The sequence below is a fragment of the Callithrix jacchus genome, chromosome 9 (assembly GCF_049354715.1).
Source record: "Callithrix jacchus isolate 240 chromosome 9, calJac240_pri, whole genome shotgun sequence".
NCBI lineage: Eukaryota > Metazoa > Chordata > Mammalia > Primates > Cebidae > Callithrix > Callithrix jacchus.
Window position 1 is genome coordinate 130,624,437 of NC_133510.1, and position 20,564 is coordinate 130,645,000.

Consider the following 20,564-nt stretch of genomic DNA (forward strand, 5'->3'; position numbering starts at 1 on the left):
GAGAAGCTCGCTCTAGCTGGGGAGAGCTCTTCAAATTGACTTCCAACCCCTTTAGGCTGCGTTCATGTTTCTCTAGTATGTCCAGGCTTGAGGGGGGTGGCGGGGAGAATGACGGGTTTATAATTGTTCTGGATTGTTCCCTATTGTTTCTTCTTGTTTGATCTTCGTTTATTTGTTTTAATGTACTGTGGCTCAGGACGTCTTCTGGAGTACACTGGTAAGCAGGAATGTTGGTGACAAATAGGAAACTCTGGCTTCCTCTCTGATGTTGGAGGAGTCAGTGAGGATGGAAGCAGGACCCGCCTGGGCCCTGTGGGCAGGATGAGGAGAGGTGGGGGACTGCCAGGCATTGCTGGCTTGGAGAAGGGGTTGCGGCTGGATTCTGAGATTTTCCTTGTGATGCTTCTGGTTTCCCAAGAGTTGGCTTTTGATCTACAGCATTCTGGAAAGAGGATCCGAATCCTGTCCTCAGGAGGCCCAGACCTTCCAGGGCCTGTGAGACTCCTGCATTGGTTACCTGGACAGGTGCCGCTGGAAGGACAGAAAAGACAGCACTTTAAAAATCAGAGGGAAGGCCGGGCGCTGTGGCTCACACCTGTAATCCCAGCAATTTGGGAGGCCGAGGCGGGCGGATCATGAGGTCAGGAGTTCAAGATAGGCTTGGCCAACATGGTGAATCCCCGTTCCTACTAAAAATACAAAGATGAGTCGAGGGGGCCTCTTCACCTGTGTTCCCGGCAATCAAGACCCGAGCAGGCTGTGCCCCATAAGTTGGGGGCTGGAGAGTGCTGGGCCCCCGCCCCGCAGGGCCTCGGGAGGGGCCACCTCTGTCTCTGCTCCCCGGTGGTCTGGCCGGAATCCCCCAGGGCTTCGACGCTCCCCCGCTCAGCGCCAGGAAAGAGAGTGGCCACTGGGAAGTTTTTCAACGAGATCGGATTCGTCTGGTGACGCCGCCTCTTCCAGCACCACCACCCGGGCCCTGGAAGGATCCCCTCACGCGGAGTCTCGGCTCCCGGGCGGACTCGGGGTTTTCTCCACCTGCGGGGCGCGGGGCCGGCTCCGGGGACTGTGCGCGACGGGAGGGGGTGGAGCCGGCAGGTGACACCGCGTGAGGCCGAGGGCCAGGGAGCGGGAGGAGGGGGCGGAGGGGCTCCGGGGAGCTGGGGCGGTGCGCGCGGCGGCTGCGGGTTGGATGAGGGATGCCGAGGGGCTGGGCCCGGGCAGGGTCTGGAGGAGAGGCGGGCGGATCAGCCGCACCCGCTGCAGAAGCTGTCGGGGAAACGTCGCGGCCCCAGCGCGAGCGGAGGCTCCGGGTGACCTCGCGGGGAGGCGGAGCGGGCGTCCCAGGAGCACCGGATCCTGCCGACTCCATGGCTCGGGGCCACCGCGCGTGTCTCAGGACGCCGGGTGCTGGGCGCGCTGCCGGCCAAAGGTGAGACGGGAGAGGCGTCTACGGCGCTGGCTCTCGGCTTTTGGGAAGCTCCCCCACCTCGCCCCCCTACCGCGGTCTCCGGGTGCGCCCAGGCGAAGGGAGCTGACGCTGGAGTCTGGGGGTCTGGAGGGGGCGCAGGTGCACCTCGCTCCTCTGTTCTGACGGGCGGGTCCTGCTGGGAGGCTTGGCTCTTTTGGGGCCCGTTGGGCACTTCAGCCTCCCCAAGGTGTTGCCTGAGAGTTGGGTAAGAGGATGTGGGTAATAGAAACGTTCTGGGGATAGTCCCCAAACCCTGGGTCCCACAGTGTCCCCCTTCCTATCCCCAGGTCAGCCAAACTGTGGTATTAGAACCAGGGGGAGCCTGGCCTCTGGTTTACTTTGCCCCCAACCCATGGGTCCCTACCCTGCCCCAGCTCAGATCACCTGTGCGGATAGAAAACGGCAGGAACCTCTGCGCGGCTTCCCTACAGCTTTTCCCCACCTGACGTGGGCGCCTGTCAGGGTCTCGGAACGGGGAATCGCACCCTCTTCTCCTGGAACCCTTTCCACCTGAAGCTCTTCCAGGCGGGCCGTGAATGCATGGGACGGGACGTTGCTGAGAGAAACAGAAAAGTTGCTTTTGCTTTCCTAGGTGCCTCATGCACAGCCTGGAGTTCCCTGGAAACCCCGTAGCCTTTGAAGCTGAGGGCTCCCAACGAGACCCAGATTTTCACAAACAGGCCCTCTGTGGTTTAGACAGAGTGCCCTTTCTTCCTGGAGCTCCAGGTATACAAACAGAATTTGAGAGTGGGGAATTGGTAGGGTCAGGAAATTCTTTTTTCCTGTAATTTTTTTTTTTTTTTTTTTTTTTTTGAGGCAAAGTCTCACTCCATCACCCAGGCTGGAGTGCAGTGAAGAGATCTCGGCTCACTGAAACCTTTGACTCCTGGATTCAAGCTATTGTCCCACCTCAGCTTCCTGAGTAGCAGGGACTACAGGTGGTCACCACTATGTCAGGCTAATTGTTTTGTATTTTCAGTAGAGATAAGGCTTCATCAAGTTGGCCAGGCTGGTCTCGAACTCCTGACCTCAAGTGATTCGCTTGCCTCAACATCCCGAAGTGCTGGGATTACAGGCCTGAGCCACCACAGCCAACCTCTTTTCTGTAATTTTGTTGTTTTTTGAGACCGAGTCTTGCTCTGCTGTCCAGGCTTGAGTGCAATGGCATGATCTCGGCTTACTGCAACCTCCACCTCCCCAGTTCAAGTCATTCTTGTGCCTCAGCCTCCTGAGTATCTGGGATGACAGGCCTGAACCCCCGCACCTGGCCTCTTCTCTGTAATTTTTAAAAAGGCAAAATGCATCTTTAGGAGCAAGGTTCAGACTGAAACTTGGTCCGTGAATGTGGATGACCCAGGCTGTTTTGAGTGAGTTGCTCTGAAGGCTTCCTTGAAAAGGGTGACTTTGGAGCAGAGGCGTGAATGAAGAGAGGAAGGAGAGCTGTGAACACTTAGGAGAAGGTGAGTGAAACCAAAATAAGCTTGGTGTGCTGGAGAAACAGCAAGACCGCCAGGTGGCTGAGCAGAGAGAGAAGCTGGAGGGAAGTGATCAGGGCAGACCCATGTGGACCCTGATAGGACACGTGTAGCTGAAGCTGAAGTCACCCCCACCTCTGTATCCCTTTTCCCTTCTCTTCATCAGCATAGAAATCTTTGTTTTTAGCTTGACAGAATAATGACTGTATTTTCCAGCATTTTTTTTTTCTCTCATAAGGCAGGTATTCATGTGATTAACACTTGATATGGCTGAGAGAGTGGTGCCTGAAATTTCCTTGAAATGTATTATTTTTTTCTTTTTTTAACTTTTTTGATTCAGGTGGTACACGCGCAGGTTTGTTCTATGGGTTATTGTGTGATGCTGAGGTTTGGGATATGACTGGCCCATCCCTCTGGTGATGAGCGCAGCACCCAATAAATAGTTTTTCCACCCTTGTTCCCTTCCCACCCTCTCCAGTGACTGGTGTTCCCATCTTTATATCCATGCGCACCCTGTGTTTAGTTCCCACTTACAAGTAAGACCACGGAGGGTTTGGTCCGCAACATTCTTAATGGATAGAAACATGACCCTCCTACATCCAGGTAGCCAGAATGTGGCTGTCATGGCTGTCATGGCTGAATTACCATCATCTATTTGGGGCCACACCACAAGCTTAGGAATGGAAGTTTGGCATAGTGAAGCAACGGGGAAGAGGATCTGGGACTCTGGGACTAGTCTTGAGCTTACTGCCTCTAGGCTGCAGTGGCATGGGAGAGATGAAACTCTCTTGTTTAAGACACTGCATTTTGGAGCCTTCTCTGAGCCTTCACAGCTCAGGCTAATCCTGTTGGATACAGCAAGGTGAGAACTTCAAAATTTATTCTCATCCTAAGGAAGTATTTGGAGGATTTTATGCCAGGGAGGGACATAAGGTGTTCAGTAAAGTCTCACTGTGGCCTCCGGGAGAGACCAGACACCAAAGCCCAAGAGTGGAAGGAGGTCAGTTGCTTGGGGGCTCTTGCAGTAAGCCAGGTTGCATTAGACTTTGGCGGAAGTGCTCTAGATGGTGCTAAGTGGTCCTGTTTGGAGCAGATTTGCATACTGTGTGTTTTTGGTTTATCAAATGTATGTGTTTTTCATCTGGGAATATCATTTGCATGCATTAAAACACAACCATCTTCAGTGCAGAGTTAATCCATTTCGGCAACTACACACCCTTGTTCAAACACCATCACAATCAATACACAGAATACTCCATTCATCCTGAAAGTTCCCTCATTCCCTTTCAAAGTCAATACTCCCACAAACTCTCGACCTCACAAGCACCAATTTGCTATCGCTAAGAATTAGATCTGCCATTTCTAGATTATCATGTGAGTAGATTCATACAGCATACTGTTTCTAGCTTCTTTCACTTCACAGATGTTTACGAGATGCGTCCACGTTGTTGTTTGACTCAGTGACTCACTTTGTTTTTATTGCAGAGTAGTGTTTTGTTGCTGGGGGCTGCTGTACCGCCATGTGTTGACCTTTTCATGGGCTCATGCACATTCGCGTCGTTTCTAGGCTTTGCTGCTATGAACAAAACCACTACGAGCATTCGTGGACAAACCTTTGTGTGGTCATAGGCTTTCATTGATCTCTGGCAAATGCTAAGAGCAGAATAACTGGGCAACATTGTAAGTGTAAATTTAAGCATACAACAAACTATCAACCTTTCCCCCAACCGATGTATTAGGTTGGTGCCAAAACAATTGGGGTTTTTGCCACAAAAGGAAAGGCGCGATTACTTTTGCACCAATCTCATAATTCCCAGTTGCTCTTTCTTCTCATCAAATATTTATATTGCCGGTTTAAAAAATTCTGTCCCTTACTCGCAGAGCCCTGATTTTATTCCTGCTGCTAAGTGCCCAGCTAAAAAGGAAATAAACTGACAAACACGAAACGCTGTATGTCCTAGCAGTGCAGCCACCTGACAAAGTCTGTCCAATGAGAGGCCAGTGGAAGCTTCTGGGCAGGACTTCTGGGAATTCCCATGAACTGGGCTCAGTTTCCCCTCTCCAAGATGGTGGCCCAGGGAACTTTATACCTGGGGGAATCCTCATCTCAGCTCCAGGGCTTGTGAGCAGACCTGGCTCCCAGCTGGTCTTCTCGTTCTGGTGGATTGCAGCTCTGTATGGACAACTCAGGAGGCTCCTGGCTCCTTGCCTTGTTGAGTTCGCATAGTGCTTCCGCCTTAGCACAAGGTTCCATTCCTTGCAGCCTCATATGAAAGTCTGGGGAATCATACATTTGGGGGATGTGGCTAACCTTGCCCAGAGCCTTTCTGGATTTGGGTTTTGGTGGATCCTGGGTCCGCATCCAAAGGGATGCAAGGCCTGAGTAGGGCAGAGATTCAGGCTCCTTGACTGGTTTACCCAACGATGGGGAAGGGAACATGAGAATTTAAATGAGAGAAGTGTGGGTCTTGGGTTAGTGCTGTTCAAAAAAGCAAACCCTGAATGAGAGAGGAGGAAGGAAGAGGCCATTTAAATACACTGCACATTCCATCATTCAGACAGACAACAACTTCAGCTCATGCTTAACCTGGCAAATTGCCATCAGAGATAACCATCAGTGGATCTTGTAGCATCATTCACTGGCAGTTCCCAGAGGGAGATGACATTTCAAACCAAATGGAGTTCAGAATTTCTACTGCTCATTCATGAGCTGCTTGTGGCCCAACTCAGTTTCCCAGAGACCCGTTAGTAATTCTGCCTTTGTCTTTTTCTTTCCTTTTTCTTTCGCATTAGAACACCAAGAGCTCGCCAGCAGTAAAAAGAGACTCTTCTCATCAAGACCTTATCTACCTGGGACCTGCCATGTGAGAAATCCAGAAACCTCCTTTTTCCATTAGGAATCCATCAGGAGCTAAATTATTCTCTACATACTAAAAGAATAAGCTAAGTGGTTTTCAATATTATATGTTAACTGTAGACTTTTATCATGGAAAATGTTGTGCCTCTGGACTTATGGCAACCTCAGAATATTTAGGACCAACCATTCAGTTTGCTTGTAAATGGAACCTAAAAGCCTACATTTTTCAGGCGAGAAAATCTACCTAAGCTGATCCAAAGTGCAGTTTTATTTTACCTTATGGAAGGAATTATCACAGCACTGTGGGGAAAAAAATCACCATGCTCTTAGCAGACCCCTGAGATGGGAAAAGGCAGCTGCTGGCTTCAGAGGATCTTGCCTTGTGTTGCCTCAGAACTGGAGCTTCTGGGATGGGCGTGGTGGCTCACACCTGTATTCCCAGCACTTTGGGAGACCCAAGCAGGTGGATCACTTGAGGTCAGGAGTTTGAGACCAGTCTGGGCAACATGGAGAAATCCTCTATCTACTAAAAATACAGAAATTAGCAGGGCATGGTGGCATGTGCCCGTAGTGCCAGATACTTGGGAGGCTGAGACACTCCGAGACTCACTTGAGTCTGTGGAGGTTGCAGTGAGCCAATACCATGCCACTGCACTCCAGCCTGGGTGACAGAGCAAGACTCTGACTCAAAAACTATGACAATAACAAAAGAACTGGAGCTTTTGTTCAGTTAGTTCATTTCCTGATGGGGTTGCTGAGAGGAGAGTCGCTGGACCAGTCAGAAGGGACTCACGAAGGACTCTATTACCCTATTCAGCAAGAGAGTGAGAAAATAGAAGACAGGCTGGATGAATGGGGGGCTATTAGCTTTTAGTGGGCTCACAAAAATTCTTAGCTTAGTGACTTCCGGTTGGATAGAGTGTTGCCATCTGGCAGCCTTCAAGCCAGTCAAAGCAGGAGGTATTATTAATACTGAGGTGCCCTTCCCTACAGTTCTGTCATTATTTCCTCAACCTGAGTTACCTACCTGCATAGTCAACGACAGGCATGAAAGCATGAGGTGGGCGACACCCTGCTTGGTGTTTTGGAGATGTGTATTTGAGAAGAGACGATGCATTTCCAACCTCAGGGAGCCAGTCATGTGGATGCACATATACCCAAGGAAGTCCCTCTCAATCCTGTACTAATAGAAAAGAGTTGGCTAGCAATTGAACCAAAAAAAAAAAAAAAAAAAAGACGAAAGCAACACAACGTATTAGTTTCCCATTGCCGCTATAACACCTAACTACACACTTCCTGCTTTGAAACAATGTAAGTTTATTCTTTATAATTCTGGGGGTCAGAAGCTGAAATTCATCTCACAGGGTTAAAACCAGGATGTTGGCAAGACTGGTTTCTCTTGGAGGTTTTAGGGGATGTGTCCTCTTCTTGCCTCGTCCAGCTCCTAGAGTTGGCTTTTCCTTTTTTCATTGCTTTGCTCGCAGTCTGTTTAAAGCCAGCACCCTCGGATCTTCACACCTCTGTCCACGGCGGTTGTCATGTTCCCTGTGACGATGACCTGCCCTCCTGTTATATAGACCCCTGTAATGATATATACACCTGTAGAGATTTTCTGCCTCTCATTTTTTATAGAAAGCAATTACTGCATCTCAGATTTGGGTAAAATCCAGAACCAGCTGCTGTAATAAGGTCATAAAGGAAGACAGATAAATCAGTGACTTCAGCCTCTTAGGACAAACAGGACAGTGGAGAGGATCTCTTGCAGGTAAAGGGAGGCAGAAGAGCCTCGTTAGTTTATTGAATGGACTTTGTTTAAAACCAGGTGGTTCAAATCCTGGTCCCATGGCTTACTAGCCTTGTGCTTAAAACAAGCGACTTGACTCCTTTTACCTCAGTCTCCTTTTCTGTAAAATGCTATCTACTCTGCAAGATTCTTTAAGGATGAAATGAATTAATGAATGCAAAATGTGTCAATAATGCCTAGTATATAATAAATAAATCTTAGTTATTGCAATGACATTTCACTTACTGGATTCTGCTGCTGATACGTCCATGATAATCTCCAGACAATGTTGATCTCTTCTTTTCGCTGAACTCCAGCAATGTGTAAAACTTTAATCAAACAGTCTAATTCAGATTTTCTTTTCTTATTAGTTTATATTTCATCAACACATACATGTATTTCCAACAATAACTTTTTGTTTTTTTAAATCGTAAGTCCCTCAAGGCCATGGGTGTGTTTGCCTTTCACTCTTGCTGCTGCTGCTGCTGTTCCTTCTCAGCCTTGACTTTTGATTGCCTTGATAAGTTAATTCACTTGGAGACCTACACTTCAGTCTGCACTTTATAAAACTAATGAGAAAAGAGGTTGACCAAGCAATTTAGTCATGGAAACATAAATGCCGAAGGGCTGTTCATGGGGCTTGAAATTGTGCTGCTCAGGCTTTTGAGGAATACCCATTCACATGCATGCCATTAATATGAGCATTATAACATACTTTCAATGAATCATTAAAACATGTCCTCTCTCTCCTGGAAGATGAGGGCTACAGTGAGCCAAGGTCATACCACTGCACTCCAGCCTGGGTAACAGAACGAGACTCTGTCAAAACAAAACAAAACAACAAAAAACCGTGTTCTCTAGGAGTATGTCACATCACCAGGCAACATCTTTTACCTTCCTTTAGCTACTTTATGTGCTTGAAAACACTGGACTGCATTGGGAGAAAGCTGCACAATATTTCATTCATGAGGTTGACCCCTAAAGCTAGTTAGGATTACTAGTGTATTACCATTTACAGAGGAAGAAAGATCAGGTCAGGGGCTACAACCTCACCCTGGTCCTGTTCAAGTGAACTATTCTAAGAGGAATCTACATCTATTTCCCAGCTCCATTTTTTTCAGTATTGGTCATATCTAAGGCAGACTCTCCCCAGGATGATGAGAGAGCTCGAACAGGATATAAATGATGGAAGTGCGCTGGGCCAGGGAGGAGATGGACAGGAGGGAATGGTGGGGACTGTGGGGAACCTTAGAATGCAGGCACGAGCCAAAGTCAACACGCAGATCCAGCTGGAGGTCTGGGTGGACATGTGTGCCAGCTAAGTGGAAGAAGCTGGGGCAGGGGCAGGGGCAGTGTCATATTCCTGGCTGGGTAACTAATGGAAACTTCCTACAATATCCCTGTCTTACTGATACCATTGATGAAGACTCAGGATCTAAAGTAAACATATTGGACATTCAATGTGTAACCAAAAAGCAGGTCAGTTGCTTGCCGCCAGCAGAGTCCAATTAACCAGAGTGAGGTCTGGTATAAGAAAACTAAATTTATTCTGGAGCTAGCTTGGAGGAAGGGGCACAAAGCATCTTTAAGCATGAAATGAATTAATAAATGTGCCGCTTCCCTTTGGGAGCAGAAAGCAAACACTTCCATCGGGCAGCGGGGGTAGGTTGGCAAGGGACGTGTTCCTCTGGCTAGCTTGGTGCCGTATCTACCTGACAGTTGATTTGGCACCTTCCTAGACAGGAGGAAGATGTAAAAACAGTCAAGCAGGTGTGCTTTTGATATACCCTCCTGGAAGCTGGAATTTTGAGGCAACGCTGCATAGCAGGCACGATTTGGTCTGTGAATCGAGCTCTTCAGGAATTAGATGAACTTGCCCTCTAAGAAGTGTCTGGCGAAGGAGGTAAAAGGCTGCATTTTCATTTCTAAACGGCTAAATAGGAAGTGGGAAGCAGCAAGTAAAAAAGGGGGAAAGGAGAAAAGAAAAGAAAACACTGAAAAAATAAAGTATTTAGGAAAATGGGGGTACTGGATTGCAACTGGACATTGATTTGTTGTGGGTATTGAGCTTGAGCTCTCCATCTTATAATTTGAAAATATACTGTTGAATTCCAACTGTAAGTTTTTTCTCTAAGGCACTTGCCTTTGTATCTGTACCATCACGGGTATACTCTTGATGTCTCTTTTTCAACATTAGCAGGTTTATCAGGTTATAGTGGAATTGCCATTGAATAACTATATTTTTAGATGCCTTTTGTTGCTTTGAGCAATGCGTTGTGTAGGCATTTATGTTGGTTTTGATCTCTCCATCCAACATTTCCTGCTCTCTTGTCACAAAAACACTCTGATGAGTACTTTGTGGGATCCTCTCCTCACCCAGCCTGTGTGCATCAGGTAAAACTGATATACTTCAGGAGCCCAGAGTGGGTCACGTGACCATGGCTGGGCTAATCAGCAAATTCTATTCTTCTAATTAAAGTGACCGGTTTAAAGATGGGCATATGTTTAAAAATCAGACCCATCTGATACAAGGAGATTCACAACATTATGCTTTGGGTACTTCTTGGAAATAAGTATTTACTAGTTCTTGCTGGACTTGAAGGAAATCAAACCTGAAATCGAAGGATATTTTCCTTCCCATAAAAAGATTGAGTAAGGATCTGGCAACATCAAAATCAAAGTTGAGAGTTGAGCAAACATGTCTAAATGGCATTTTCTGAACTTTGATTTTTAGCTGTGACTGGAAGCCACTGTATCCGTAGACATTCCACTTACGACTGTCATTAAGTTTTGTTTAAGCACATTTGAATTGACTTTTTTGTTTCATTGCACTGGGAAGAATTCTTGTAGATGGATGGGAAGAGTGAATGAATGAAGGCCAGTTTGAATCAGAAGCCCTAAGTAAATGAACCCTGAATATGAGATTTATCTGAGTTGACTCATATCTTTATGGGGCACACAACTGAGTTACTTCATGGTGTTCTTGGTGGGTATTAGGAAGTAGATCCCACGTGACAGGGAGGGAAATTGACTTTCAGAGAGAGGAAGTGATTTGTCTCACTAGATAATATGAGTTGATGACAGACTGCTTCCCAACATGGATTCTTTTTGTTTTTTGGCCTCTGTTATAAGCCTCAGCTGCCCCTAATCAATTAATAACAGAGTTGCCTGAATTGATTAGCACATTTCTGATATTATTTAAACAATCTGTAAAATGTCCAATTTAGAATAAATATAAATGGAAATTGCAACAAGCTGTACATAATTTTCTACTGCTCAACAGCTGATATTGCTTATCAATGATTAAAATGCCTATTAGATTAAGGTCGAACTTTTATACTTAATATTTTTAGTAATGCGAGTTTCACATCTGGACCTTTGTGAGCATCTAACACATTGACTTCAAAGCCCTTCACGCTGGATTCACGTTAGACCTTTAATCTCCACTTAGCCCGTGAAACTGCAATACTGATTAAGAAAGAGCTATGCGATTTATTTCAACTTTTTATCAGGTTAAAGGGTCACAGCTGTACAAATTAAAAACTGTGTTGGGCGAGTAATTCTTGCTGCTGTAACAAAAGAACCTCAGCGTTTCAGTGGCTCTCCACGTTCAAAGTTTTGTTTCTCACACACAACGATCTAACATCACTGATGATGGCGGGCACACGGTTTGCTTCCCCGTCTGAATTTCTGCCATAGCCTACAGCCTTGAAATTATCTGCTCCAGCTGGTGGAGAGAAAGAGCGAGATGTGAAGACACATCGAGAGCATATACCTTGGAAGTGATGCTCATTTATTTTGCTCACATCCCACTGGTTACAAGTAGAACCACATCTGTAAGCAAAGCTAGGGAGGCTGTGACACAGTCCCTGTAGACAGTGGCCCTAACTGTCCCTCTTAATTTTCAGAAACATACATGGTTACCGGGTATGCAGCAAACTGTTTCTGCCGCAAACACAATGCCCCACTCTGCCTTTTTACCACCCTTCTAACCGCGACCTGCTGTCCAGTGATAAATTTACCTGGGTGGCTCCGTTTTATATTTGCAGAGAGGAACTCCACTCATTGTAAGGACGCCTCCTCTCCTCCTGAGAGATAAATTAGAAACAAGTTATTGGCTTTAAATGATTGATGTTTGCAATAACAAGCCTAAATGTGATATCTCTGGTGTCCAGGACTTTTGTCTGATCCCAAAATAGAAAGCCAGTTCTTTGTCCTTGCTTTATTTGTGTTTGGGGAGGAAGGAGTTCTAAGACAGAAGGAAAGAAAGCACATGATGGCACCCCGAGCAGGTATTGGGGGTAACTGCACGTCTGAAACAAATATCTGAGGAGACAGTGCTGGTGGCTTACGGGCAGGTGAATTTATTATCATTATCTATCAGCTGGCCTCAACCTATTTCCTACCCCAGTTTATATCTGATGCTGCCCCCTTCAAATTTCCCATCAGATACTCAGCATCTTCTCTGCAGTGCCCCACGGCTTTTTACCTTGTGTGCCCGAGTTTTCTGCAATGTCTTCTGCCTGCCCTTGCTCTGGCTGGCAAACTCCTCCTCCATCCTCAAGATTCAAGGCAAATGTTAGCTCTTCCATGAAGTGTTCCCTAAAAATTCTCTAGGTCATTAGTTGTTCCCGCTGGTTGCTTCCATAACACCTGGAATTATTTTATTATATCACTTAATCACAGTGCATTTCAATCTCTTTTAAGAACTTCTTTCTAAGGGAAATCTTGGGCCCCAATGCAGGGGTTCGTTATTTTTGTCCTTGTGTAGAGGTTGAAGGTGTTGGTTCTTAAGGTAAACATCTTGGCTAGCTCCTTCACTTTTTGTTATTTAAATATATTTGCTGCTTTAAATATAGATCTAGAATACAAGTTTGTATATACCATAAAATATTTTTTCTGCTGTTGTTAAAACAATGCGCATGTACAGTAAAAATAAAGCAGGAAGAATAAGATCAGGAGAACTCGTGTATAACATAGTGACTTCAGTTAATAACAAGGCTTTCTCAAAAATTGCCAACAGTTGATTTTAGGTCTCCTCACCACAAAAAAATGAAAAGTATTTGAGATGATGTATATGTTCATTGGCTCTATTTGGCCATTCCATAAAGTATAGACACATATATATTTATAACGTTATGTTGTGCACAATAAATATATACAACTTTTATCTGTCAATTACAAAATAAACAAAGCCAGGTGACCATCAGGCCATCTCTACACTTTGCTTCCTGTCCAGAAGCAGGCACAGCTAGCCTTCCCCGCTTTTATTTCTTTTTTTAATTACTTCTGTAACACTAAATAATGTTAACACATCTACTTCAGTAAATATATTTGCAGAAGCTAAGGATTTAGCATACTTTTGCTGCCACTTACTCTCCAATGTATCACTGAGAATTGTCTCAAGCTGCAAGTAACAGAAAACTTCTCTATAGTTGCTGAGCTACATCGAGATTTGTTTAATTTTAAACATAATAAAGAATCCAGTGGTGAGTGCTCCCAGGCTCTTCAAGAGAGCCACCAAGGATCGAGGTCCTTTCTGACTTTTTACACCACCATGCTTAATATGTAACTTCAGGCCACAGTGATTGCAGAATTACTGCTCCACCTCCATCTCTTCTCAAGATGCCAGCATCAGCAACCACACTGGAGAGCTTGGCATTCGGAGGTAAGTTAAATTTATTCAGGGAAGATTCCTTTGCTTTCTTTTCCACTGCAGTAACTACAGAGCATTCTATTTCTACTCAGTGAGGGGAAGTAGGGAAATGGAGATGGATATTCCATATACAAAATGTTAATCACTTTCTTGCATTCAAGTGCACTTTTCTCTCCCATCTACCACTCTACCTGCCAGTGCCAAATCAAGGACCCCTGTGGGATTCCAAAGAGCATCTTGGCATCCTCACTGTACTCCAGACTGTGGTGTCTTTTGTTTCTGTTCTATGTTACACCCTAACAGTTTTATCCACTCTACATCTTCCACTATCTTAGACAAACACTTTCTCTTGCTGATGGTTTGCACCTCTTATGGTTTGCTAAAAAGTATTTGTTTTTATACTTCAGTGGTATTTAGTGGGTGTCTGGAGACATCAGCTGAATGCCTGTGTTCATCTCCATGGGTTCTTCACAAAGGGGAACATCTGATACTTTAAGTAATATATTATGTAACTTTTATGTTTGTAAATGCATTAAAACATAACCGAACGCTCATCATCATACTGTTCACACCCATATCTATGATGAAATCTAAATTTGTTGTTGGCAGAAGGAGCTTAACCAAAATTTCTACAGTTAATTTTTAAGAAGAAGGAATTTTATCATCAATAAAATGCTGATAAAGAAGGTTGTTGAGAAGACAGTAACACTCCCATATAATAAAGTATATTGTAAGACTACATGAATCAAACCGTCTTGGTACTAGCACTTAGAGGCTCAAATCAATGCAAGATAATGCATCACTCATAAGAAGACACTAGTATTTATAAAATCTTGATATGAATTAAGGAGAAAGCAACAAGTTATTTGAACTTGAGATGGAGAGAATAACTGGCAATCTGGGAAAACACCCTCAGAGTCAGTGCCTAGGCAAATATGACAATGGAGTGAAATCTGGGTTTAAAACGGAGACTCATCTGAGTGTAACTGCTCTGCCAAAAAACAAGTATTTCAATTTAATTTTGAAAATTTTTACAGGAAGGGATAATTCCTCTGCTTGTTGAATTTAGACAAAATTCAGCAGATGTCAGTCTGTGATTTATGATCATGTTCTCATTTCACATCATATGCTAAATAAATTTTAAAGGAATTCCAGAGCTAAATATAAAATATGCAGCTAGCTAGACATACACATGAAAAGACAGCACTAGAATATATTATATATATATAAATTTTTTTCACATATGTGAATATGAATATCTGATCTTTGTATTATTAGAATCATCCAAAGAAACAGTCATTTGAGCTAACTGCTTATTTTATATATAATATATACAATGTTATGCTATTTTATGCATACATATATACACACATAAAATACATATATATGTATATTCATATATAAATATACTCTTCATATATAAATATATATGAAGACATTGGCTCATATGATTGCAAAGATTGCAAAGTCCTAAGATCTATAGGCAACAAACTGGAGACCCAGGAAAGTGGATGTATAGTCTCCGTCCAAGTTCAAAGGCCCGACGAACAGGAGAGTCGATGGTATAAATTTCAGTGTGAATGTTGGCATCCCTGAAAACCAAGAAGAGCTAATGTTTCAGTCCAAAATCAAAGCACAAAAAAGGCCAATATTCCAGCTCAATCAGGCAGAAAGAGTTCCTTCTTATTTAACATTTGTATTCTTTTCAGGTCTTCACCTGATTGGAGGATGCCCACTCACATTGGAGAGGCTAATCTGATTTACTCGAAGCTCAACCACTCAAGTGTCGATTCATCCAGAAAGGCCCTTGAAGATACACACGTTATAACATTTGGTCAAATATCTGGGCACCCTGTGGCCCAGTCAAGTTGACACATAAAATTAAACCTCACCGTCTTGCCTGGGAGAAGGATTTCCTCATTATAAAGGCCACTGTAGAAATCATGAAAGAAATGATAAGGGCTTTCTACTGTGTTTTAAGGCTCATACTTTTGCTTTCACTGTAGAATACGTATGTACATAGAAGCTTGTCAGAAATAGATAATCTCAAACTATGCTTCTTAACTCTTATTAAGAACTCAGCTACTCTTAGGAAGAGGTTTTGCGGCAAAGTAATGTCCTTACGGGTAGGAATCAGAGTCAGCCTTGCACATTTGTGAGTTCTGCATTTCTGGAATACTGTATTTCCCACCTGCAGTTGGTTGAATCCACGGATGCAGAACCCCAGGATATGCAGGCTCAACTGTACAATCTATTCTCTATGGTCATGTTCTAGGATTTCTCTGTCTGTCAAGTCTTACCATTCAGAATTTATTGACTTCTCTGGAATTAAGCTGCTTTGTTCCCTGTGGAATTGCTTTTGTTAGAATGTTGTTTTGTGTTGTATCCCCCTCCCTTTTGTTTTAAAGGTTGGGTAGGAAGTTTCTGGATAAAGTTCATCTTCTCTGTGGATGTGTCTCTAAATATTTTCTTCTGAAACACCCATTAGCATAATTTCTCTCAGTCCCTGTAGCCATGAAAAACTATTGCTATTCATCTTATAGAAAGTACCAATCTAATATCATACTGTAAGTTGAGAGCTGAACATTTCAGAGGCAAACTCAGTGTTCTTAGTCTTTGCTTAGAGTATTAGATGTTGATTTCTGCTAACCTTTTCCCTCTCTGCACATGGAGAACATGGACTCTAGAGCAGGCTGCTGGAGTCACACCCAAGTGTTGTTACTTACCAGCTCGATGATCTTGGTAAAGGCACTTCGTTTGGAGGGTTGTTTGGTACATATACTTGTCGGGGACTTCTATTTAATAGGCCTTGTGTGCACTTAATAGAGTAGAAACTATCCAACTTCACTCCAGAGGGCTGAGCCAGTCTGTGTTCAAGTGATCAACAAATGTGGATGCCAAAATCCACTAATCCCTGGAAATACTTGGCATTATTCATCTTTCTAAATTGTCCTACTTAAGTATTGTCATAATAAAATAATTTTCACTTTATAAATACTGATGAGTCTGAAGACCTTGCCATGTGAGCATCAGCCTTATATGTTTCTTTTTCTGCTTACTCATATTCATTGGATGTTTTGGTTTAAGTGTTCCCTATCTTTCACTCAACGATTAGCAGAAATTCTTTATACAACGTGCAGAGTAATTCCTAGTTATAAACATTGTATACACAGGATACTAAATTTACATCTCTCTATCCAGAGATCTTGTTACCATTTTTCTGTCTTGTCTGTCTTCCCCTCTACCTTCTTTCATTTCTCCAGCCTAAGTTTGATGAAGCACGTACCATGTACCAGGCACTGTTAGGTGTGAATGGAGTGAGTCAGCTGTAGTCTCCGTCCTTGTGGAAGTCACTTCTGGTCCTTAAGACAGGCATTGGACACAAAAATTTGAGTGCATATTTCTGTGTGTTTCTGATACAGGGAATAGTCAAGAAGGCCATAGAAGCTGTGATGGTTAATGCTGAGTGTCAACTTGAATGGATTGAAGGATGCAAACTATTGGTCCTGGGTGTGTCTGTCAGGGTGTTGCCAAAGGAGATTAATATTTGAGTCCGTGGGCTGGGGAGACAGACCCACCCTTCATCTGGGTGGGCTCCATCTAATCAGCTGCCAGCATGGCCAGAATATAAAGCAGGCAGAAAAAAACATGAAATGACTAGACTAGCCTAGCCTCCCAGGCTACATGGGTGTATATATATATGTATATATACATCCCGATAGTTCTGTCCCTCTAGAGAACTCTGACTAATACAGTAAATACAGTAGCCTCGTTTGGAAGGGGTAGAAGGCTTCTTCAGGGAGGTGACACTTGAGCTAAGATCAGAAGGACCGAATGGAGCCAACCAGTGAAAGGGTGACAGGCAGGTGGGGGGGCGGGGAAGAAGGGGAAAAGTAAGGCTGGATGCAGAGAACAAAGGGGAGTGTGGGAGGAGATTGGAAGCACCAGAGATTGGAAGCCTCAGAGGCCATGTTTAGCCTAATAGCAATGGCAAGTTACAGCAAGGACACCAACCAGTCTTGAGTTTTAGAAAGTGATAAATTGATGGGCAGATCCCAGAGCGGCTGCTGGGAGACTGAGGACGAGGTGCTTGACGTGGCCCAGGAGTGAGGGGATGGCTCTGGGAAACTCAGGAGGGAGTCTGAGGTGGCGAAGGTGGAAAACGTAAGCCTCTTCCTTGTGAGTCTGAAAGAATTCCTCTTTGTACTTCCTACTTTGTGAATCTCCAAGAAACCCTTTGATAGCCACCTCTTTTTCTTGTCACTTTATGTGGGTTTTTAATTTTTTTTGTAGAGGGGGACTTTTGCTCTGTTACCAGGCTAAAGTGTAGTGGCGTGATCTCGGCTCACTGCAATCTCCACCTCCCAGGTTCAAGCGATCCTTCTTCCTCAGCCTCCCGAGTAGCTGGGACTATAGGTGCCCACCACCACGCTCAGCTAATTTTTGTATTTTTAGTAGAGATGTGGTTTCACCATGTTGGCCAGGATGGTCTTGATCTTCTGACCTTGTGATCTGCCCGCCTCAGCCCCCTAAAGTGTTGCAGATTACAGGTGTGAGCCACCACACTCGGCCTCTGTGGGTTTTACACCTCTGTGTGTGTATGTGTAATAGTGTATAAAATGTGTCTGCTGTGTGTCAGTGGATCATGGGGAACTGACTGAACTTGCCTCTTTAATGTTTTGTAATTCCTTCATGATGAGTCGTGTTATGAGTGGTTTTCAGGAAGTTCAAAGAGACAGTGCTAAACAGCGATGCAGGGGACACACCGTCATGTTACTCTCCTGTCTGGAGGGCATTGTTCTAAGGCTGTCTCATCAAATCTATTCTGAATGAAGAGCATGCCATGTATTTCCATGTAAGGTCCATTAGGAAGAAAAAGTTCTGCCTCTGTTGTGTTTTAAGATGACTATTGCTGTCATTTTTTATAGATGAAAGATTTTAAAACTTCCTTAACAAGAAGCAGGAATATAATGAGTTATGGAATGGTGCCATTTGTATGCTCTAAAATTGCAAATCTAGGTATCCTTTCTTTTGCAATTATACAAAATTGAGATCCTTTCTATCTCAGTTTTCTAAATCCACAATTCTCTTTGCAGAGAATTAATAACTTTTCTTGCTTTGCTCTTAGAGTATTCTATGTAAATTTCTAGGCTAGCCCTTAAGTCAACATATCATACCTCACACATGCATGTCTGTCTCTCCCATGGTGAGTTCTTTGCAGATAAGATTCTGACTTGAGGGTGTCTGTGTCCACAGCACCTAGCACAGGACTGTCAACTTGGAAATACTCATGAAGTGTCTATTGAGTTGAAGTAAGATTGTAACACAGTACAAGAAACTTTGCCAGCCACCTCCAAGTCACTAGCTATGATTTTTGTTCCCCTGTGGCAATGCTGTTGCATGTGCTATTTAATAAGTGTATTTGAGTGTTTTATCCAAATAGAAAATCACACGTTAACCCAGTAATTGTGCTTTACTGGGTTTCGACAGAGGAGCTTCCTTCCTGAGCCCTGAGGTTTGAATGTCAAGATCAATATTAAAAGCACTTTCTCCAGAGGTGAAAAGTTAAAATGATCAGCAAGTAAAAGTGGTCATTTTACATTTGCTGCATTTGGAAATTGGTGATTTATAGATGCTATTTATAGCTTGCATTGAGTGAAAATATAGAAAGGCGGTATTTTTCTCCAAAAATGTGCAGGAATTTTGGCTGTGAATTAAAAGACCTGCTCTTTCTATGAGTAAAATATCAAGCTGAATACTCCCAAAGACAAAATCTTCTTTAAAACCATTGCCTGCTCTTCCTCTCTCCTCCTGTGCCTTTATCCCTTCTCACTGTGTTACACTCACATGGGACTTCTGTTGGATTCTTGAAAAACCAGCCTTATTTCCATATCACCACTGTTTTCTTTGTGCTATCAGGTGTGAAGCCTCTCTCTTCCAATGTTTCATGACGAGCCTCTCCTCGTTTCTTAATTTTATTTTTCTTTTTTGAGACAGAGTTCCACTCTGTTGCCCAGGCTGGAGTGCAGTGGCATGATCTCAGCTTACCGCAACCTCCACCTTCTGGGCTCAGGTGATCCTCCCACCTCAACCTCCTGAGTAGCTGGGACTATAGTTGTGAGCAACAATGCATAATTAACTTTCCTATTTTTTGCAGAAATGGTGTTTTGCCATGTTGCCAATCCGCTCTCAAACTCCTGAGCCCAAGTGATCCACCCACGTTGGCCTCCCAGTGTGCTGGGATTACAGGTGTGAGCCACTGCACCCAGCAGCTTCTCTTTTCCTCAGGTCTCAACTTAAGCACTTCTTTTTCTGGACCATTTTTTTCTCCATTCTGAAATCATCCCATTTCAGCTCCTTGTGAGCCATTATCCACTATCACATTCAGAGCACCATTGTCTATCTGAAATAATCTCAGTCGTGTTTATTGTTAAAATTTACTTAATGCGTCTGTTACCTGAGTTTCCCCTTAGACTATCAACGCCATGAGAACAATGAACAGGCCAGGGAATGCACCGTTTTTTAGCACCCAAGGCAGTGCCCGAGGTGTTGTTGAATGACCTTGCCTTCAGAGGCTAGATCCAACAGTTACTTCATGGACCAAGGGTATAGGCTGATACCCTGCAGCAGGAAGCAGTAAAATGCTATTTTATATATGTGATAGTGTGATCCTAGGGCGGTGGCTGCCAATGGTTCCTGCCTCCTTTTCATGCCTTTAAATAATATTCTCCTTGAGTGGGTGTGGGGCTTGGGAGTTATTAATTGCTCCAACTAATAGAATATGGTAAAGATGGTAGGATTTCACTTTATTATATCGTACACATACATATATCACTTACGTAGAGAGAAATCTATGTCTATATCCACCACTATATAATACATGTAAGAATATAATTACATATCACACATGTAAATTTATATCGTCTCTCTCTCTCTCTCACACACACACACACACACACAAACACACATACATATACATAAGCAGACCCACTCTCCTGCTGGACTTGAGGAAGCATGCTGCTATGTTTGCTGTATTGTCAATTGCCTATAGAGGAAGCCACGTGATGGGGAACTGTCGACTTCCTTTACTTGCTGAGAACCTCAGTCCTACAACCACAGGAACTACGTTCTGCCTACAGTCATGTGAGCTTTGAAGGGCACCTTGAGCCTCAAATGAATATTAAGTCCTGCAACTTTCACTGCAATCCAGTAAGACCCTGGATTGTTGAGGATCAGTTAATTCAGTTAATCCAGACCTGAACTCCTGACCCACAGAAACGCTGAGATGTAAAGTGTGTGTTGCTCTCAGGCATTCTTTGTCT

At 44.0% G+C, this 20,564-nt stretch overlaps 1 protein-coding gene across 1 annotated transcript; it reads left to right on the forward strand.

The window, feature by feature from the left end:
* The first annotated feature begins 1,154 nt into the window (after positions 1-1,154).
* Positions 1,155-16,239, forward strand: LOC144577798 (uncharacterized). The gene is made up of 5 exons (XM_078338142.1): positions 1,155-1,432; positions 5,740-5,810; positions 9,330-9,489; positions 13,165-13,254; positions 14,952-16,239. Exons 1-3 carry the CDS (start codon positions 1,193-1,195, stop codon positions 9,340-9,342), a joined length of 324 nt encoding a protein of 107 aa, XP_078194268.1. The 5' UTR covers positions 1,155-1,192; the 3' UTR covers positions 9,343-9,489; positions 13,165-13,254; positions 14,952-16,239.
* Positions 16,240-20,564: the final 4,325 nt, after the last annotated feature.

Coding starts and splice junctions, on each gene's coding strand:
- LOC144577798 (XM_078338142.1), top strand. CDS start 1,193: ATGAGGGATGCCGAGGGGCTGGGCCCGGGCAGGGTCTGGAGGAGAGGC. Junction 1,433..5,739: donor GGGCGCGCTGCCGGCCAAAG/GTGAGACGGGAG, acceptor CTTTCGCATTAG/AACACCAAGAGCTCGCCAGC.